Below are 16,189 nucleotides of genomic sequence, written 5' to 3'. Positions count from 1 at the left end.
AGGGTTTGACCCTTGGGATGGAGGTTTAGGAGCTCCAGGAGCATCAGCAGGGTCAGGAGTGGCTCTGCTGCCTTCCTCCTGAGGCAGCCTGAGGCTGGAGCTCATCTGCCCTCACATCCCTGCTGGTCTGGGCTTTTCAGGGGGGCCTGGTGGGATTCATGCCCCAAAGCATCTGGATCTGCCTCAGGGGTGGTCAGAATATTGATCCTCTGTGGGGGCAGAGGACGGGCAGGGTGAAACACCAAGAAAATATAATAATGGACAAAATACTGAAATTTAATCAAAAATCCGACCTTTTCCTGGTACCTGGGAGGGGGTGGTGACCTCGGGCCCCTCCAAGCTGACGGGTTGTCCTTGTGCTGACCCCACAGAGGACGGGGATTTCCTGGCTCTGGACCTGGGAGGCACCAACTTCCGAGTGCTGCGGGTGAAGGTGTCGGACAACGGGCTGCGCAAGGTGGAGATGGAGAACCAGATCTACGCCATCCCCGAGGAGCTGATGAGGGGCAGCGGGGTCCAGGTGGGCTCCTGGGGGGCTCCTGGCCCAGGGGATCCTGCTGGGAAGCCCTGGCAGCCAGCACGGGATGTGGCATCCCCTCAAGTGGGGGCCTTTTGTCACTCTTTACCTTTTTTCCAGCTTTTCGACCACATTGCTGAGTGTTTGGCCAACTTCCTGGACAAGCTGCAAATCAAAGACAAGAAGCTCCCCCTTGGCTTCACCTTCTCCTTCCCGTGTCACCAGACCAAGCTGGACGAGGTGGGTGAGGGGCTGAGCTCTCCCTCTGGGTTCCACACCAATTTAAGCTCAGGCTGTTAATTAGGCTCGTTGATTTTGGGTCAGGTGACCTTTCCTGAAGGGCCACATCTCTCATCCCTCTAAAGGCATTTCTGGGTGCAGGAGCTCAGGAACAGCCCTGTCCTTTTGTTTTTGTGAATATTTTTTGTCAGTGCAGTGACTTGGGGGCTGCAGGGTCAGGGACACGGAGGATGGGACATTCCTTCAGGGAATGCAGAGCTGGCATCACTTCCCAATAACCCTGCCTGGCCTCTTCTCCCAGCACACAGTAAACCCCCTGTTCAGAAGAAAATTAATGTTTGCCAAGGAAATGTGCCAGATTGCCTTTTTAAAAGCTCTTTGATGACAATAGGTGGTGTTGGAGCTCCTGTTCTAAGCACATCTGGCCAGGTTGTCCTAGGGGAAAGGGACCTTAAGGGCCGTTCAGAGTTCAGAGCAGGGTCACACTGCACTGTCCCAGGCTGCTCCAAGCCCTGTCCCACCTGGCCTTGACACTTCAGGGATCCAGGGGCAGCCACAGCCGCTCTGGGCAATCCTGGGTTTCTGGATTTCCCCTCGATTATCTTGAGGCTTTTCCAGCTACCACCCCTCTGTGACCTTTGACAGGGCCCTGTGTGCCAGGGTCACCGTGTGTGCCAGCAGGGCGTGGTGCTGGCAGAGCCAGGCTGTGTCCTGGCAGCTGCAGGGCTCTGGGGGGTGATGTTTCCTTGGCATGGCTCCATGGAGAGCAGCTTCTCCACCAGAGCTGCAGCCAGACATGGATGCATCCCATCCCTGAGCATCCCTGAGCATCCCTGAGCACCCCATCCCGGAGCATCCCATCCCTGAGCATCCCATCCCTGAGCATCCCATCCCTGAGCATCCCATCCCCGAGCATCCCATCCCTGAGCATCCCTGAACATCCCCGAGCATCCCATCCCTGAGCATCCCATCCCCACCCCCTCCTGTCTCGTCCCGTCCTCCAGCCCCAGGCACCCATGGCTGTCACTGTCACTGTCACTGTCACTGTCAGCTCTGAGCTGTGACCTCGCCGGGAGAGCAAACATCCCCGAGCCCAGCGAGGCACGTGGGCCCTGCTGCTGAGGGGTGCTGCTGCCTCTCCCTGCCCTTATCTCACCCATGGATGGGCAGGGGCCGGGGGTGGTGCTGGCTGTCCCTGTCCCCTTGTCCCCCCGGGATGGGCAGGGGCTGGGGGTGGTGCTGGGTGTCCCTGTCCCCTTGTCCCCCCGGGAAGGGCAGGGGCCGGGGGTGGTGCTGGCTGTCCCTGTCCCCTTGTCCCCCCGGGAAGGGCAGGGGCCGGGGGTGGTGCTGGGTGTCCCTGTCCCCTTGTCCCCCCGGGAAGGGCAGGGGCCGGCTCCATGGAGCTCGGCAGCCCCTGCACGTCCTCCCTCCCGTCCTCCCTCCCGTCCTCCCTCCCGTCCTCCCTCCCAGCCCCAGTGGCTCCGGGAGGGATTAACGCTCTCCTCCTGCAGACCCGGGGCTGGGGAGGAGGGGGAATGTAGAAATGCAGGAGGAAGGGTCTGTGCCCCCTGACCTCACCGGGTGGTCACTCAGTGCCTCAGTTTCCCCAGCTCTAAGGCAGGGCAGGTGTCTGCCTCCCTAAGGGGCTGTGGCCATAGGGTTGGAGATTTCAAATCTTGAACTTTGAAATTGAGTCCTTTTCCTCCCCTGAGGGCTCAGCTCAGCCCCCGACCACGTGTCCCTGGCCACAGGGCACTGCGAGCCCCCCACCCCACAGGGATGGCTCAGGGATCATTCCATAGGTGCAGTGAGCCCCCTGCCCCACAGGGATCATTCCATAGGTGCAGTGAGCCCCCCGCCCCACAGGGATCATTCCATAGGTGCAGTGAGCCCCCCGCCCCACAGGGATCATTCCATAGGTGCAGTGAGCCCCCTGCCCCACAGGGATGGCTCAGGGATCATTCCATAGGTGCAGTGAGCCCCCCACCCCACAGGGATCATTCCATAGGTGCAGTGAGTCCCCCACCCCACAGGGATCATTCCATAGGTGCAGTGAGCCCCCTGCCCCACAGGGATCATTCCATAGGTGCAGTGAGCCCCCTGCCCCACAGGGATCATTCCATAGGTGCAGTGAGCCCCCCACCCCACAGGGATGGCTCAGGGATCATTCCATAGGTGCAGTGAGCCCCCTGCCCCACAGGGATCATTCCATAGGTGCAGTGAGCCCCCCACCCCACAGGGATGCCTCAGGGATCATTCCATAGGTGCAGTGAGCCCCCTGCCCCACAGGGATCATTCCATAGGTGCAGCGAGCCCCCCACCCCACAGGGATGCCTCAGGGATCATTCCATAGGTGCAGTGAGCCTCTCACCCCACAGGGATCATTCCATAGGTGCAGTGAACCCCCCACCCCACAGGGATGCCTCAGGGATCATTCCATAGGTGCAGTGAGCCCCCTGCCCCACAGGGATCATTCCATAGGTGCAGCGAGCCCCCCACCCCACAGGGATGCCTCAGGGATCATTCCATAGGTGCAGTGAGCCCCCTGCCCCACAGGGATCATTCCCTAGGTGCAGTGAACCCCCCACCCCACAGGGATGGCTCAGGGATCATTCCATAGGTGCAGTGAGCCTCTCACCCCACAGGGCTGGGTCAAGGAGCATTCCATAGGCACAACCAGCCATCCACCCCTCAGGGATGGGTCAAGGAGCATTCCTTGGGTTCATGAACAAGTTTTGCTGCAGGGCTCAATCAAAGCTGGTCTTGGGAAGCACGTTCCTGCTGCCGGGGCAGCAACGAGCAGCTCACGTGTTATTTTGTGGCCATAAACTTTATCTGACACGGAAGCTGCGGCTGATAGCGCAGCTGCTGAGCTGATAACGGGGGGCTCCCCCCTGCAGGGCCACATGTCCCCCGTGCCAGGAGCCAGGTGTCACCTCCAAGCTTCCTCTTGCTGTTCCCCTGCAGAGCATCCTCGTGACGTGGACGAAGGGGTTCAAGTGCAGCAGCGTGGAGGGCAGGGACGTGGTGTCCCTGCTGCGCAAGTCCATCAAGAAAAGAGGGGTAAGAGCCTGGGCTGGGGGCACACGGGTGCTGGCCAGGACACCTGGGCTCTCTGGAGGGGTTTTGGTCAGTTTTGTCTCTGTTGGGTCAGCCTGTCTCCTTTCCACCTTGTCAGGACTTTGACATCGACATCGTGGCCGTGGTGAACGACACCGTGGGCACCATGATGACCTGTGGCTACGATGACCACAACTGTGAAGTTGGCCTCATTGTTGGTGAGCTGCAGCGAGGGGAAAGATGCCCTGGGGGTGTTTCCTGGGCTCCAGCAGAGCCAGAGGGAGATCCTGCTTCTTGCAGGCCTTGGGGTCTCTGGGGGGAAAAAAGAGAGGGGGATACCAGTGCTGGAAAACCAGCATTGTGCAAAGTTTGTTTGCTTGGTTTGCTTTCTTTGGTGTGTTGGGCTGTGGCCAGAGGGAAATGGGGGATAATGGGGATGGGGAATAATGGGGATGGGGAATAATGGGGATGGGGAATAATGGGAGTGGGGAATAATGGGAGTGGGGGATAATGGGGATGGGGAATAATGGGGATGAGGGATAATGGGAGTGGGGAAAGGCAGTGTCCCTGCTCACCCTGTGCCCCTGCTTGGCCCAGGAACTGGCACCAATGCCTGCTACATGGAGGAGATGAGGCACATCGACCTGGTGGAAGGGGATGAGGGCAGGATGTGCATCAACATGGAGTGGGGAGCCTTTGGTGACGACGGGGTGCTCAACGACATCCGCACCGAGTTCGACCGCGAGATCGACATGGGCTCGCTCAACCCTGGCAAACAATTGTGAGCAGATTCTTGGCTCAGCCTCGTGGTTTGCTCAGCATTGTCCATCCTCCCACAGTTACTGGGACTGGGGAGGTCAGCCCAGCTAACTGGGTCAGCGTGTGCTCTGCCACCGGTGCAGAGAGGGGCTGTGTCCCAAAGCAGGGCTGTCCTAAACCTGGGCCGTGTCCTAAACCAGGGCTGTGTCCCAGCCTGGGGCTGTGTCCCAAAGCAGAGCTCTCTCCCAAAGCAGAGCTCTCTCCCAAAGCAGAGCTCTCTCCCAAAGCAGAGCTCTCTCCCAAAGCAGAGCTCTCTCCCAAAGCAGAGCTCTGTCCCAAAGCAGAGCTCTGTCCCAAAGCAGAGCTCTGTCCCAAAGCAGAGCTCTGTCCCAAAGCAGAGCTCTGTCCCAAAGCAGAGCTCTGTCCCAAAGCAGGGCTGTCCCAAAGCAGAGCTCTGTCCCAAAGCAGAGCTCTGTCCCAAAGCAGAGCTCTGTCCCAAAGCAGAGCTCTGTCCCAAAGCAGAGCTCTGTCCCAAAGCAGAGCTCTGTCCCAAAGCAGGGCTGTCTGCCCCACCTGCTGCCCTTGTGACCCCCTCATGTGAACGATTCCTGTTCCCTTCCTGGCCAGCAAAGTCCCCCACCAGCCCAGGCAGACACCTTCACCTAACGTCCACATCCCAATCCTACAGATCTCCCATTCCCCACAGGGCTGCTGTGGCCTGGGGGGCTTCTGGGGGTCCCTGCAAACTGACTGAGCCCCTCCAGGTGGCCACGAGTTCTCTTTGCAGGATGATGGTCGTGTCCACATGGCCTCATATGCTCAGTGATGGGATAGAGTGCTCTGGGAAGAGGTTACCCAGATTCTGTTTGGGATGGGAGGCTGCCAGGGGGTTTTCAGGTCAGCCTGTGGCCATCTCGTGGCACACACAGCCAAACACACAGATTGTTTAGCCTGGAGAAAAGGAGGCTTGGGGGAGCTTATGGAGAGAGAGGGGAGGTTTAGGTTGGATGTTTGGGAAGATTTCTGCTTGAGTCAGGTGTGGCACAGGCTGCCCAGGGCAGCGGTGGTGTCACCATCTCAGGGGGATCTAACAGCTCTGTGGATGTGGCACTTGGGGTTAGTGGTGGCCTTGGCAGAGCTGGGGAATGGCTGGACTTGATCACCTTGGAGGGCTTTTCCAGCCCAAACCATTCCCTGATTCCACCCCATGCCTTCCCACGGGCAGGTTTGAGAAGATGATCAGCGGGATGTACATGGGGGAGCTGGTCAGGCTCATCCTGGTGAAGATGGCCAAGGATGGGCTGCTGTTTAGGGGAAGGCTCACGCCAGATCTGCTCACCACGGGCCACTTTGAGACCAGATTTGTCTCTGCCATTGAGAAGTAAGTAGGATCCAGGGGTTTCCTGGGTCCCAGCCCGTGGATGGACCAGCATGGAGCCAGCCCGGGCCACCACCCAGCAGAAGCTGCGCTGCCAGGCACGAACTCCCTTTTGTCCTTCCAGGGAGAAGGAGGGGCTGCAGAAAGCCTACGAGATCCTGAGCAAGCTGGGCCTGGAGCCGTCGCACGAGGACTGCGTGGCCACGCTGCGCATCTGCCAGATCGTGTCGACGCGCTCGGCCGCGCTCTGCGGGGCCACGCTGGCCGCCGTGCTGCGCCGCCTCCGCGACAACAGGGGCGGCGACAGGCTGCGCTCCACCGTGGGCGTGGATGGCTCCGTGTACAAGAAACACCCCCAGTGAGTGTGGCACTGGGACTGGGATGGGCACAGGGATGGGGACAGGGACAGGGATGGGCACAGGGATGGGGACAGGGACAGGCTGCGCTCCACCGTGGGCGTGGACGGCTCCGTGTACAAGAAACACCCCCAGTGAGTGTGGGACTGGGACTGGGATGGGCACAGGGACAGGGACAGGGACAGGCTGCGCTCCACCGTGGGCGTGGATGGCTCCGTGTACAAGAAACACCCCCAGTGAGTGTGGGACTGGGACTGGGATGGGCACAGGGACAGGGACAGGGATGGGCACAGGGATGGGGACAGGGACAGGGATGGGCACAGGGACTGGGACAGGCTGCGCTCCACCGTGGGCGTGGATGGCTCTGTGTACAAGAAACACCCCCAGTGAGTGTGGGACTGGGACAGGGATGGGGACAGGGATGGGGACAGGGATGGGGACAGGGACAGGGATGGGGACAGGGACAGGCTGCGCTCCACCGTGGGCGTGGATGGCTCCGTGTACAAGAAATGCCCCCAGTGAGTGTGGCACAGGGACAGGGATGGGGACTGGGACAGGGACAGGGATGGGGACGGGGACAAGGACAGGGGGCTGGGGGTGCTGGGGACAGGGACAGAGAGGGATCTGCTGCTGCCAGCAGTGCGCACGGCTCGGCACAAGAGAAGCGCCTCCAAATATCCCCTCACTTGAATCCCAGGGGGTCCCCAGAGGGTCCCACTCAGGTCCCCTGTCCTCCTCCTCCCCAGCTTTGCCCGTCGCCTCCACAAGACCGTGCGGAAGCTGCTGCCAGACTGCGAGATCCGCTTCATCCGCTCGGAGGACGGCAGCGGCAAAGGGGCGGCCATGGTGACAGCCGTGGCCTACAGGCTGGCTGCACAGCACCAGGCCCGCCAGAAGATCCTGGAGCCCCTCAAGCTGAGCCACGAGCAGCTGCTGGAGGTGAAGGAAAGGATGAGGATAGAGATGGAGAAAGGGCTGGGCAAGGAGACGCACGCGGAGGCGACGGTGAAAATGCTGCCCACCTACGTGTGCTCCACTCCCGATGGAACAGGTGATGTGTCCCGTGAAAAACCCCTGTGTGTGAGCCCGTGCATGTCCTGCATCCCTGGCAGGGGCTGGAGCCTTTGCTGTGGCCGGTTCCTCTTCGTGGTGGGAGTGGCACAAACCTCCAGTTTGGTACTGGGCAGAGCACGGAGCCTCCAGGACGTTCTGCACCTGACTTTACACAAAGCCTGGCTCTGCGTGGCCATGAGTCCTGCCACAGCATTCTCTCCACCCTCATCCTGTCTTGTGCTCCTGGCTCTTCCTGTGGCTTGGGCGAGTGCCTGACCTTGGCTTGAAACTTGTGCATGTCCTGAGGGCCAGGAGCTGGACTTCAGTGATCCCTGTGGGTCCCTTCCAGCTCAGGTTTATGATTCGAAGCCTCATCATCACAGAGTGTGGAGCAAACCTCTCCATCCTCTTCCTTCCTGCAGCCCCTGCTCCTACCTATCCCCGGCCATGTCTCCATTTCCTCCCCTCTCCCTGGAGGAGGGCAGGTCCCTGTTGGCTCTGTGCCCCACCCTGGCTGCCCCGTGCAGGGATCTCTCCTGATGATCCTCTCTTGGCTGCAGAAAAGGGAGATTTCCTGGCCCTGGACCTGGGAGGGACCAACTTCCGCGTGCTGCTGGTGCGCGTCAGGAACGGGATGCGGCGCGGCGTGGAGATGCACAACAAGATCTACTCCATCCCCGTGGAGATCATGCAGGGCACGGGAGAGGAGGTCAGCGTGGGCAAACAGAGAGGGGCAGGGGCCTCTTCCCTGGGCTGGCTGCAGCAGGGCTGACCACGGAGCTGCTTTTGCCTTTCCAGGGAGCAAAGGCAGGAGGGGGCAGGGCTGGTGCTCTCCTGGCCTTCGAGCAGCGAGCTGTGCCCCAGGCTCTGGAGTTTGGGAAGCTGGAGCCTGGTTTTTAGGGTAGAAATGGTGTTATTCCCAGACATGAGTGAGCCTCCCCGAATCCCACACATTCCACCAGGGCAGATAAGCATCACCCCCGTTTCCCAGATAGGGAAACCACAACACAAGCAGTGAGACACTTTGGAAGGAGTTTTGCAAAGCACTCCAGGCAGTGCCTGGGGGCTGGGAGTATCCCCAGCAGGCTGGGCTGGAGGGCTCTGGGGAGCCCTTGCAGAGGGACTGGATTCCTGTGTCACCTCCCTGCTGGCCCCCACCCCTCCAGGGACCTGTGGGTGGGGATAATGCAGGGATTTGGCCACGCTGTGGGTGGGGAAGAGGGTGAACTGAGCTTTTTGGGGTTGCTCACCTCCCGCAGTGCAGCTGAGCCACGTCCTGGGAGCGATTTGAACATTCCAGCAGGCCTGGGAACGGGTCAGAATCCCCAGAAATTTGGCTTCCAGCTGGGCCCTGGCTGTGGTGGTAACTCTTCCCTTTGGGTTTGCTCATCCAGCTCTTTGACCACATTGTCCACTGCATCTCTGACTTCCTGGAGTACATGGGAATGAAGGGCGTGTCGCTCCCGCTGGGATTCACCTTCTCCTTCCCTTGCCAGCAGAACAACCTGGACGAGGTAACCCCACCCCTCCTGCAGCACCCCTGGCTGGTGCCTGGCTGTTCAGGGGGACTCACTGGGGTTTTCCCCACACAGGGAATTCTCCTGAAGTGGACAAAAGGTTTCAAGGCGACGGGCTGCGAGGGAGAGGACGTGGTGGGGCTGCTGAAGGAGGCCATTCACAGGAGAGAGGTGAGCAGCCACGGGGCTGGGAGAAGCTGGGCTGCTCCCACATCCTGGCTCTCTTTGGCATCATTAATTGGCCTGTAAAACAAATTACTGGGCTGAGCTCAGTGTAATGAGTGTTGGAATTTTCACAGCCGCCCTTACTCATCACTTGAGGTTGGATTTTCAGACCCTGGAGCTATGGGCTGGCTCCTGGCCAGGGCTGGAGCAGACTTGTCTGGCCCTGAGCTCAGGAGACACCCGCTGGTTTCCTCGGCACAGACCACCCCGAGCTCCTGCCCAGGGGCTGCTCCTGGCAGGGCTGACCCAGCTGGAGGTGTCTGAGCTCTACCTGCAGGCAGCTGGGGCTGGGGGAAGTCCGTGGGTGCCTCTGTGTCTGTGGAGGTGGATGGTCATGGAGGACAAGGGAGAACAGCTTTAAACTAAAAGAGAGAGATCCAGGTTGGGTGTTAGGAAGAAATTCCTCCTTGTGAGGGGGATGAGGCCCTGGCACAGATGCCCAGAGCAGCTGTGGCTGCCCTGGATCCCTGGGAGTGTCCCAGGCCAGGCTGGACAGGGCTGGGAGCAGCCTGGGACAGTGGAAGCTGTCCCTGCCCATGGCAGGGGGAGACTGGGATGAGCTTTAAGGACCTTTCCAGACCATTCCACTCAGCAGGAATTCCAGGCCCTCCAGGAATGACTCCTGCAATCCATCCCTCTGCAGGAATTCGACCTGGACGTGGTGGCAGTGGTCAATGACACCGTTGGCACCATGATGACCTGTGGGTACGAGGATCCCTACTGTGAAGTTGGGCTGATTGTTGGTGAGAACTGAACGTTCCTTGTGGAGCTCCTGCTCCGTGGTGCCAGCCCTGCCCTGCCCGGGGGCACAGGAGGTGTCCCAGGTGTCCCTCTGATCCTGCTCCTCTCTGCAGGCACGGGCAGCAACGCCTGCTACATGGAGGAGATGAGGAACGTGGAGCTGGTGGAAGGGGACGAGGGCAGGATGTGTGTCAACATGGAGTGGGGAGCCTTTGGGGACAGTGGCTGCCTGGATGACATCCGGACGGAGTTCGACGTGGCTGTGGATGAGCTGTCCCTCAACCCTGGCAAGCAGAGGTGGGTGGTGGCTTTGGGGGGCTGGAAGGGACCCCCAAAGCTGAGGCTCCAGGAGCAGATCTGCCCCACCAGCCCCTTGGTGGATGCAGGGGACGATGAGCAGGGCACCCACGTGTCCCTTGTCCCCTGCCCGTGGGTGGGGGCCGTGCTGCTGGGCTTGCTGAAGGGGTTGTACTCAGGGCACCTGGCAGAGCTGGAATCCCCAGCCAGCCCCAGTGTCCCTTCCTGTGCTGATGTCCAGCCTCGTGCTCTCCTGCCCAGGTTTGAAAAGATGATCAGTGGGATGTACCTGGGGGAAATCGTCCGCAACATCCTGATGGACTTCACCAAGAAAGGGCTGCTCTTCCGGGGACGGATCTCGGAGAGGCTGAAGACCAGAGGGATCTTTGAGACCAAGTTCCTGTCCCAGATAGAGAGGTGAGTGAGCTCCAGCTGCCAGGGATGGAGTGTGGGGGACGTGCCCCAGGGCTGGTGGGAGCAGTTCCACGTGCCTGGTGTGGAGCCAGGGTGATGCAGGATGGTGCCCCACGGGTAAATGAGCAGAGCCCACGTGGTTGTGTGCCGAGACAAGGAGGCTGGCTGGGGCTGGCAGCACAGATGGCTCTTTATCCTCTGCCCTGGGCACAGAGGGCTGGGGGACACCCCGTGGGTTGCAGGGTGCCCCACTCCGCTGCCTTTGTCCTGAAACAGCCTCCCCGATCAGGGGGGGACACCAGGCCAGGTCCAGGTCTGAAAGCTGAGGCTGAGGGGGGCTCTAGGGCCGCCCCAGGCCCTGCCCCGAGCCCGAGCGCCCGGGCTGGGCAGGGAGGATCAGGAAGGGGAGGCCGCAGTCGCAGCCGCTCCCTCCCTGACGCTGCCCCCGCCGTGTCCCCGCAGCGACTGCCTGGCCCTGCTGCAGGTGCGCTCCATCCTGCAGCACCTGGGCCTGGAGTCCACGTGCGACGACAGCATCATCGTGAAGGAGGTGTGCACGGTGGTGGCGCGGCGCGCGGCCCAGCTCTGCGGCGCCGGCATGGCCGCCGTGGTGGACAAGATCCGCGAGAACCGCGGCCTGGACTTCCTCAAGATCACCGTGGGCGTGGACGGGACGCTCTACAAGCTGCACCCTCAGTGAGTGCCTCTGGCCGTGCTCCTCGGGCAGGCTCGGGGGGAAGGGAGGAGGGTTGGAGGTGTTCTGGGGGCCGAGGGCTGCCAGGAGCTCGCTGACCCGAACTTGAGGCCTGGCAGGAGTCGGCTGCTCCCTTGAGGGCAGGGGCTGCTCCCTTGAGGACAGGGGCTGCTCCTTTAAGGACAGGGGCTGCTCCCTTGAGGACAGGAGCTGCTCCCTTGAGGACAGGAGCTGCTCCCTTGAGGGCAGGGGCTGCTCCTTTAAGGACAAGGGCTGCTCCCTTAAGGACAGGGGCTGCTCCAGTCCCACTGGGCCTGACCCCGACGTGGTGACCACGTTCAGCCATGGCTCCAAGTCATGGAGGTGAGGCAGCTCTAACCAGCAGTGAGCCGGGTCATGGAGGTTCATGGCCACACAAATTGCCCATGCCAGAGCTGGCTGGCTGGTGCTGCTGGGCACTGGAGCTCAGACAGGGACTAAGGCACTGGGCTGAGCTTAAACAGGGCTCAGGAGCCCATGGGCAAAGGGAGGCACTGAAAACTCCCTCCAGATGGGGCTGGTCAGGGCTGTTGAGGCTCAGTAGAGCTCCCAGGGCTTGGTGGACCTTGAGATGGGGCTGGGTTTAGTCCTGAGTGAAGGCACAGCACGGTTGTGTTGTAACCATGGGCTTGGGCTGAAGGGTGGACGCTTGGGCTTTCTAAGCTTCATCCCTGTCTGTCCATCCATCATCCACCCATCCACCCATCCCTCCCTCCCTCCCTCCCTCCCTCTCTCCCCTCGGGGTCTGCACTGCTCTTCCAGGCTCTGTGAAGGCACATTAGGGGCTGGGACTGACACCTTCACCCATGGCTGGTCAGTTCAGACCCTCTCCCTCTCCTTGCCCCGCAGCTTCTCCACGGTCTTGCAGGAGACAGTGAAGGAGCTGTCCCCCAAGTGTGAAGTGACCTTCCTGCAGTCGGAGGACGGCAGCGGCAAAGGCGCCGCGCTCATCACGGCCGTGGCCTGCCGCATCCGCGAGGCCGGCCAGCGGTAGAGGGAAGCAGGTTTGCCCCAGAGCTTGGTTTCAGCAGAACAGGACGTTTCCTCACCCAACCCCTCCCTCCTCCCTCTGCACACACTCACGCACCCCCTCCCCTCCAAGCAGACTCGTGGCTCTACTCGTTCTCCGGGGCACCACGGCGGGGCTGGAGACGCCGTGGGCTCTGTACCAAGTGTTGTCGTAGGAGTTTCCTTGCATGCCATAAAACCAGCTGTCGAGTAAAGCTCACAGTGTCTTTTGGCTTCTCCCTGCATTTCCAGGTGGAGCTGGAGCTGTCCCACCTCTGTCACACCCCAGCTCTCCTCCCACCGCCGGCCCTCCCCTAGCAGCAGTAGGGATAACACTCGGATAATTCAGACACTGCATTGTCACTTTAACAGAACCTATTTATGTGTGTAGGAGCCGTAGCTGTCCGTGCTGTAGAAGCAAACCTCTAAGATTGGGCTAAAGACCTCCACTAGTCTTTTACCCTGATCAAGGCTGTATTATTTCCATGAAAGTCATGGTAACTCTTAAAGCACAGGGTGCAGAGTTCCACGGGCGTGGCCGCGCTGCACTGGAGGTACCGCGTACCTCCCTTGGTGAGTGATCCCAGAGAGGTGCTGGGGCAGGGCTGCAGGGCCCCTCAGCCTTGGTGAGTGATCCCAGAGAGGTGCAGGGGCAGGGCTGCAGGGCCCCTCAGCCTTGGTGAGTGATCCCAGAGAGGTGCTGGGGCAGGGCTGCAGGGCCCCTCAGCCTTGGTGAGAAGTGCAGGGGCAGGGCTGCAGGGCCCCTCAACCTTGGTGAATGATCCCAGAGAGGTGCTGGGGTCGGGCTGCAGGGCCCCTCAGCCTTGGTGAGTGATCCCAGAGAGGTGCAGGGGCCGGGCTGCAGGGCCCCTCAGCCAGCCCCAGCAGAGCATGTGCCTGGAAATAACTGGGGACTCAGGGTCTGGTCCCGTTTCCTGAGCTGGCACCCGCACCCTGAGTAGCAGCAGGAGCGTGCTGTGTGTAGGGCCGTGTCTCCCCCGGGCACCACCAGCCCTTCCCTGGGCCACGTGTGGGCTCCAGGAGCCACGGGCAGTCTCCCCTGCCAAGCCCCAAACCCGTGGCCGTGTCTGCCCTTGGCGTGGAGAGTCTGGTTTGCTTTGTGTCTGTGAAATAGTTCTGCGGCTGCAGCCTTTAGGTGGCACCTGATTTATACACTGTATATTTATGTTTTAAGAGATCTGATGTCTTTTTATGTACATAGTCTTGGGGGGGTTGTATCACTTAGTTTTAATGTCACCTTTTCATGTTGTCGAAGAAGAGTACAGAGTAATTATTTTCTTTTTTTTTTTTTCTTCTGTCGTGTAATTTTTTTTTTAATTTAAAGTTTTCTTGGGGTAGACTGGAGAAAGAGACCCAAATACCTGAGGACTGCTGTACAAGAGGTTTGGGCATTCTGACTTTATCACCAGGACAAAAGGGAAAGCAGAAAGCCAGGGTGTGCAGGAGCAGCGGGGCCCTGAGGTGATGCTGTTGGCTTCAGGCTGGGTTTAACCTTAGGAGAGGTTTTATTTTGTCCCCTGCCCTCCCCAGCTGTGCTCTGGAAGGTCACATCCACGGGGGGATGACATACCCCAGGCCCCCTGTGCCCGCAGCATCACCTGTGTGCCACGGCCCAGTGCAGGGATCCGTTTTTGCCAACAGAAAACTCTGGATGAACTAAAAGCTGCAGGTCTCTGCCTCAGTGAGAGGAGGCAGACAGAGGGTGGGGGGGTTTTCTGTAAATATTTAGCAGAAGTTAATGAAATTTCAGTGATGTACAAAAAAAAAATATAACTAATAAACCCCACAAACAGCCCTTCAGATTGGAGGATAGAGTTTTTGTCTATTTTTATGTATATTTTTATACTGCTTGGGGTAACCTCATTACCAAAAGTCTCTTCTGTGTTGGGGGTCAAGTTCAGTAGCACAGTTTTAAAGGAAAATTACTCTTTTGGGCATTTTAAATGCTTATTTTTTTATAAGCCTCAAGACAATTATAACAAATAAAACCTGTGTATAGAAATGATGTAAGAAACCAAGTTTAGTGGAAGTTTTAGAAGCTGTCAAATAAATCTTTGAAGGATGATACAGAAATCCTCTAATCTGGTACCAAGCAGTTTTGTGTGATTTTTTTTCCTCAGAAAACCAGCATTTTGCCTACTGAAAAATGGAAACAGAAATCTTTTAAGCTGCTGCACTGTGCAGAGTTGTATTAGTGGCTGTTTTTACTCTTAGCCAGCTGTGCCCCTGCTGAAGTCCATAGTGTTTTCATCTGTTAGCCAGTGAAATGTTACAGTTTTGGGGGCAGAATGGGAAGGACAGGGATCTGAGCAGCCCTGCTTTTGAGCAGGGCACTGGCAGGGTTGGAAAGCAGGGAGCTGCTGTGGAGCAGGCTCAGCAGAGCCCCCTCCCCTGCCCGGGGTGAAGGAGGGGCTGCAGCTCCACAGGGGTGAGGAGGATCACCCTTGTGGGTGGTGGTGCTGCATTTTGGGCTGGGCTTGCTCGGAGGGACACCCCCTGGGCCTCCAAGGCTCCCCTGGTGCTGGAAAGCTTTTGCTTAGCCTCAGAATCAAGCAGGGTCTGGAATGTTCCCGGTTCAGAGCGTGGCAGGACGGCTGTGGGTGCAGGCCCACCCTCGCTGGGGCTGCAGGGGGGTTTGGGGAGCCCCTGGAGGGGTTTGGGCTCCCCGGGGGACCAGCCCTGCAGGTGTTGGGTGGGAGCAGAGCCTCACGCCAAAAACGTCGCCATGGGATGTTCTGTGAACGTGTTTCAAATGAAGAAGGGAAGATTCAATCCTAATTACTGATATGAAGGGAAGATCAAACGATTATCTGCGGGGACAGACGGACAGGCTGCTCGGCCTGATTTGTCTTCCCTGCAGCAAGAAGTGCTGCTTTGTGGGTTTAGGATGGTTCTGTTTTGCTTGGTTGTTCCCATCTGGATGCATTTTCTTTGCTTTCCCGGGGTGCTGGAATGTTCTCTGGCCACGCAGGCAGCAGGGAGCAGAGTCTCTGCCCTTCCCTCCCTGGCAAATCTCCCCTCCTTGGAACTTTGGACAGGATTTTATTGGGCTTTTAAAATATACGTGCATCTATATAAACACAATCAGCAAATTTCTGAGACTCGCCAGCAAAATTTGCCTCTTCCCTTCCTGGAGCCCAGGGCTGGGAGGGAGAAGCTCAGAGGCCCGAGGGTATCAGTGGGGCACAGCTCTCTGGCCTGGCAGCAGCTCAGGTGCAGTTTGACCCGAGATAACTCGGTGCCCGCTCTCCTCCCTTATCAGGCAATCCAAACCCATCTGGCTGTCAGAGAGATAAGGGAGTGAAAGGTCCAAGTGCACGGGAGGGGAGAGGTGCAGAAGGTGCCAAGTGCACCGTGCAGGGGCTGTGAGGTACAAGGTAAGAGAGAACAACCTGGAATGGGGGAGCCCTCGCCCCAGCCCCCTCCAGACAGGGAAATGCCTGCTTTGGGCAGAGCAGTCGCTTGCTCTGGCACAAAAATGGGCACTGAAGGCAAAAAGAGGCAATTCCTGTTCTCAAGGTAATTTGGAGAGAGGAAAATTCTCTCTTGTGACATCCCTGACCAGCCTGAAATCTTTCTGGCCTGAAGCAAAGAAAATGCCTCTGGATGTGGGCCTGGCTCCGTGCGGGCAGGGGAGTCCTAAAGCCAAAGACTGTGTGGCTGCTGGCAGAAACGAGTGCTGTAGATTCACCTGATGTTGTTCTCTCGTGTTTACAATATTTATTTTTAGCAATTGACTGCAATGATATTATATATAGGCTTCCTTATTTTTGTACTTTTCATACCTGAGTGTGGTGTTGTACTGCTCAGCTCCCCTCGGCCACTTCTGCTGCTCCTCAGTGACAATAAACCAGAGAAAAACAACCACCA

General features: G+C 58.9%; 1 protein-coding gene across 6 annotated transcripts in view; it reads left to right on the top strand.

Moving 5' to 3' along the window:
• LOC132339875 (hexokinase-2) overlaps positions 1–16,189 on the top strand; it is a 28,830-nt gene extending 12,641 nt beyond the window's left edge. The window contains exons 3-20 of one of the 6 annotated variants that reach the window (XM_059870459.1): positions 372–520; positions 638–757; positions 3,725–3,820; positions 3,936–4,035; positions 4,415–4,598; positions 5,802–5,957; positions 6,079–6,312; positions 7,057–7,361; positions 7,924–8,072; positions 8,758–8,877; positions 8,956–9,051; positions 9,749–9,848; positions 9,960–10,143; positions 10,405–10,560; positions 11,020–11,253; positions 12,140–12,889; positions 12,943–13,037; positions 13,091–16,189. In XM_059870459.1, the coding sequence (XP_059726442.1) occupies positions 372–520; positions 638–757; positions 3,725–3,820; positions 3,936–4,035; positions 4,415–4,598; positions 5,802–5,957; positions 6,079–6,312; positions 7,057–7,361; positions 7,924–8,072; positions 8,758–8,877; positions 8,956–9,051; positions 9,749–9,848; positions 9,960–10,143; positions 10,405–10,560; positions 11,020–11,253; positions 12,140–12,284 (2,528 nt within the window). In that variant the 3' untranslated portion in view covers positions 12,285–12,889; positions 12,943–13,037; positions 13,091–16,189. Of the gene's footprint in view, positions 1–371; positions 521–637; positions 758–3,724; positions 3,821–3,935; positions 4,036–4,414; positions 4,599–5,801; positions 5,958–6,078; positions 6,313–6,386; positions 6,445–6,485; positions 6,547–6,635; positions 6,697–7,056; positions 7,362–7,923; positions 8,073–8,757; positions 8,878–8,955; positions 9,052–9,748; positions 9,849–9,959; positions 10,144–10,404; positions 10,561–11,019; positions 11,254–12,139; positions 13,038–13,090 lie in introns of those variants that run through there. The other 5 variants (XM_059870457.1, XM_059870458.1, XM_059870462.1 and 2 more) reach the window with 5 other exon arrangements.

This window comes from Haemorhous mexicanus, chromosome 30, assembly GCF_027477595.1.
Source record: "Haemorhous mexicanus isolate bHaeMex1 chromosome 30, bHaeMex1.pri, whole genome shotgun sequence".
NCBI lineage: Eukaryota > Metazoa > Chordata > Aves > Passeriformes > Fringillidae > Haemorhous > Haemorhous mexicanus.
Note: the sequence above shows the minus strand (reverse complement) of the source record. Positions and strands in the feature narration are given on the sequence as shown.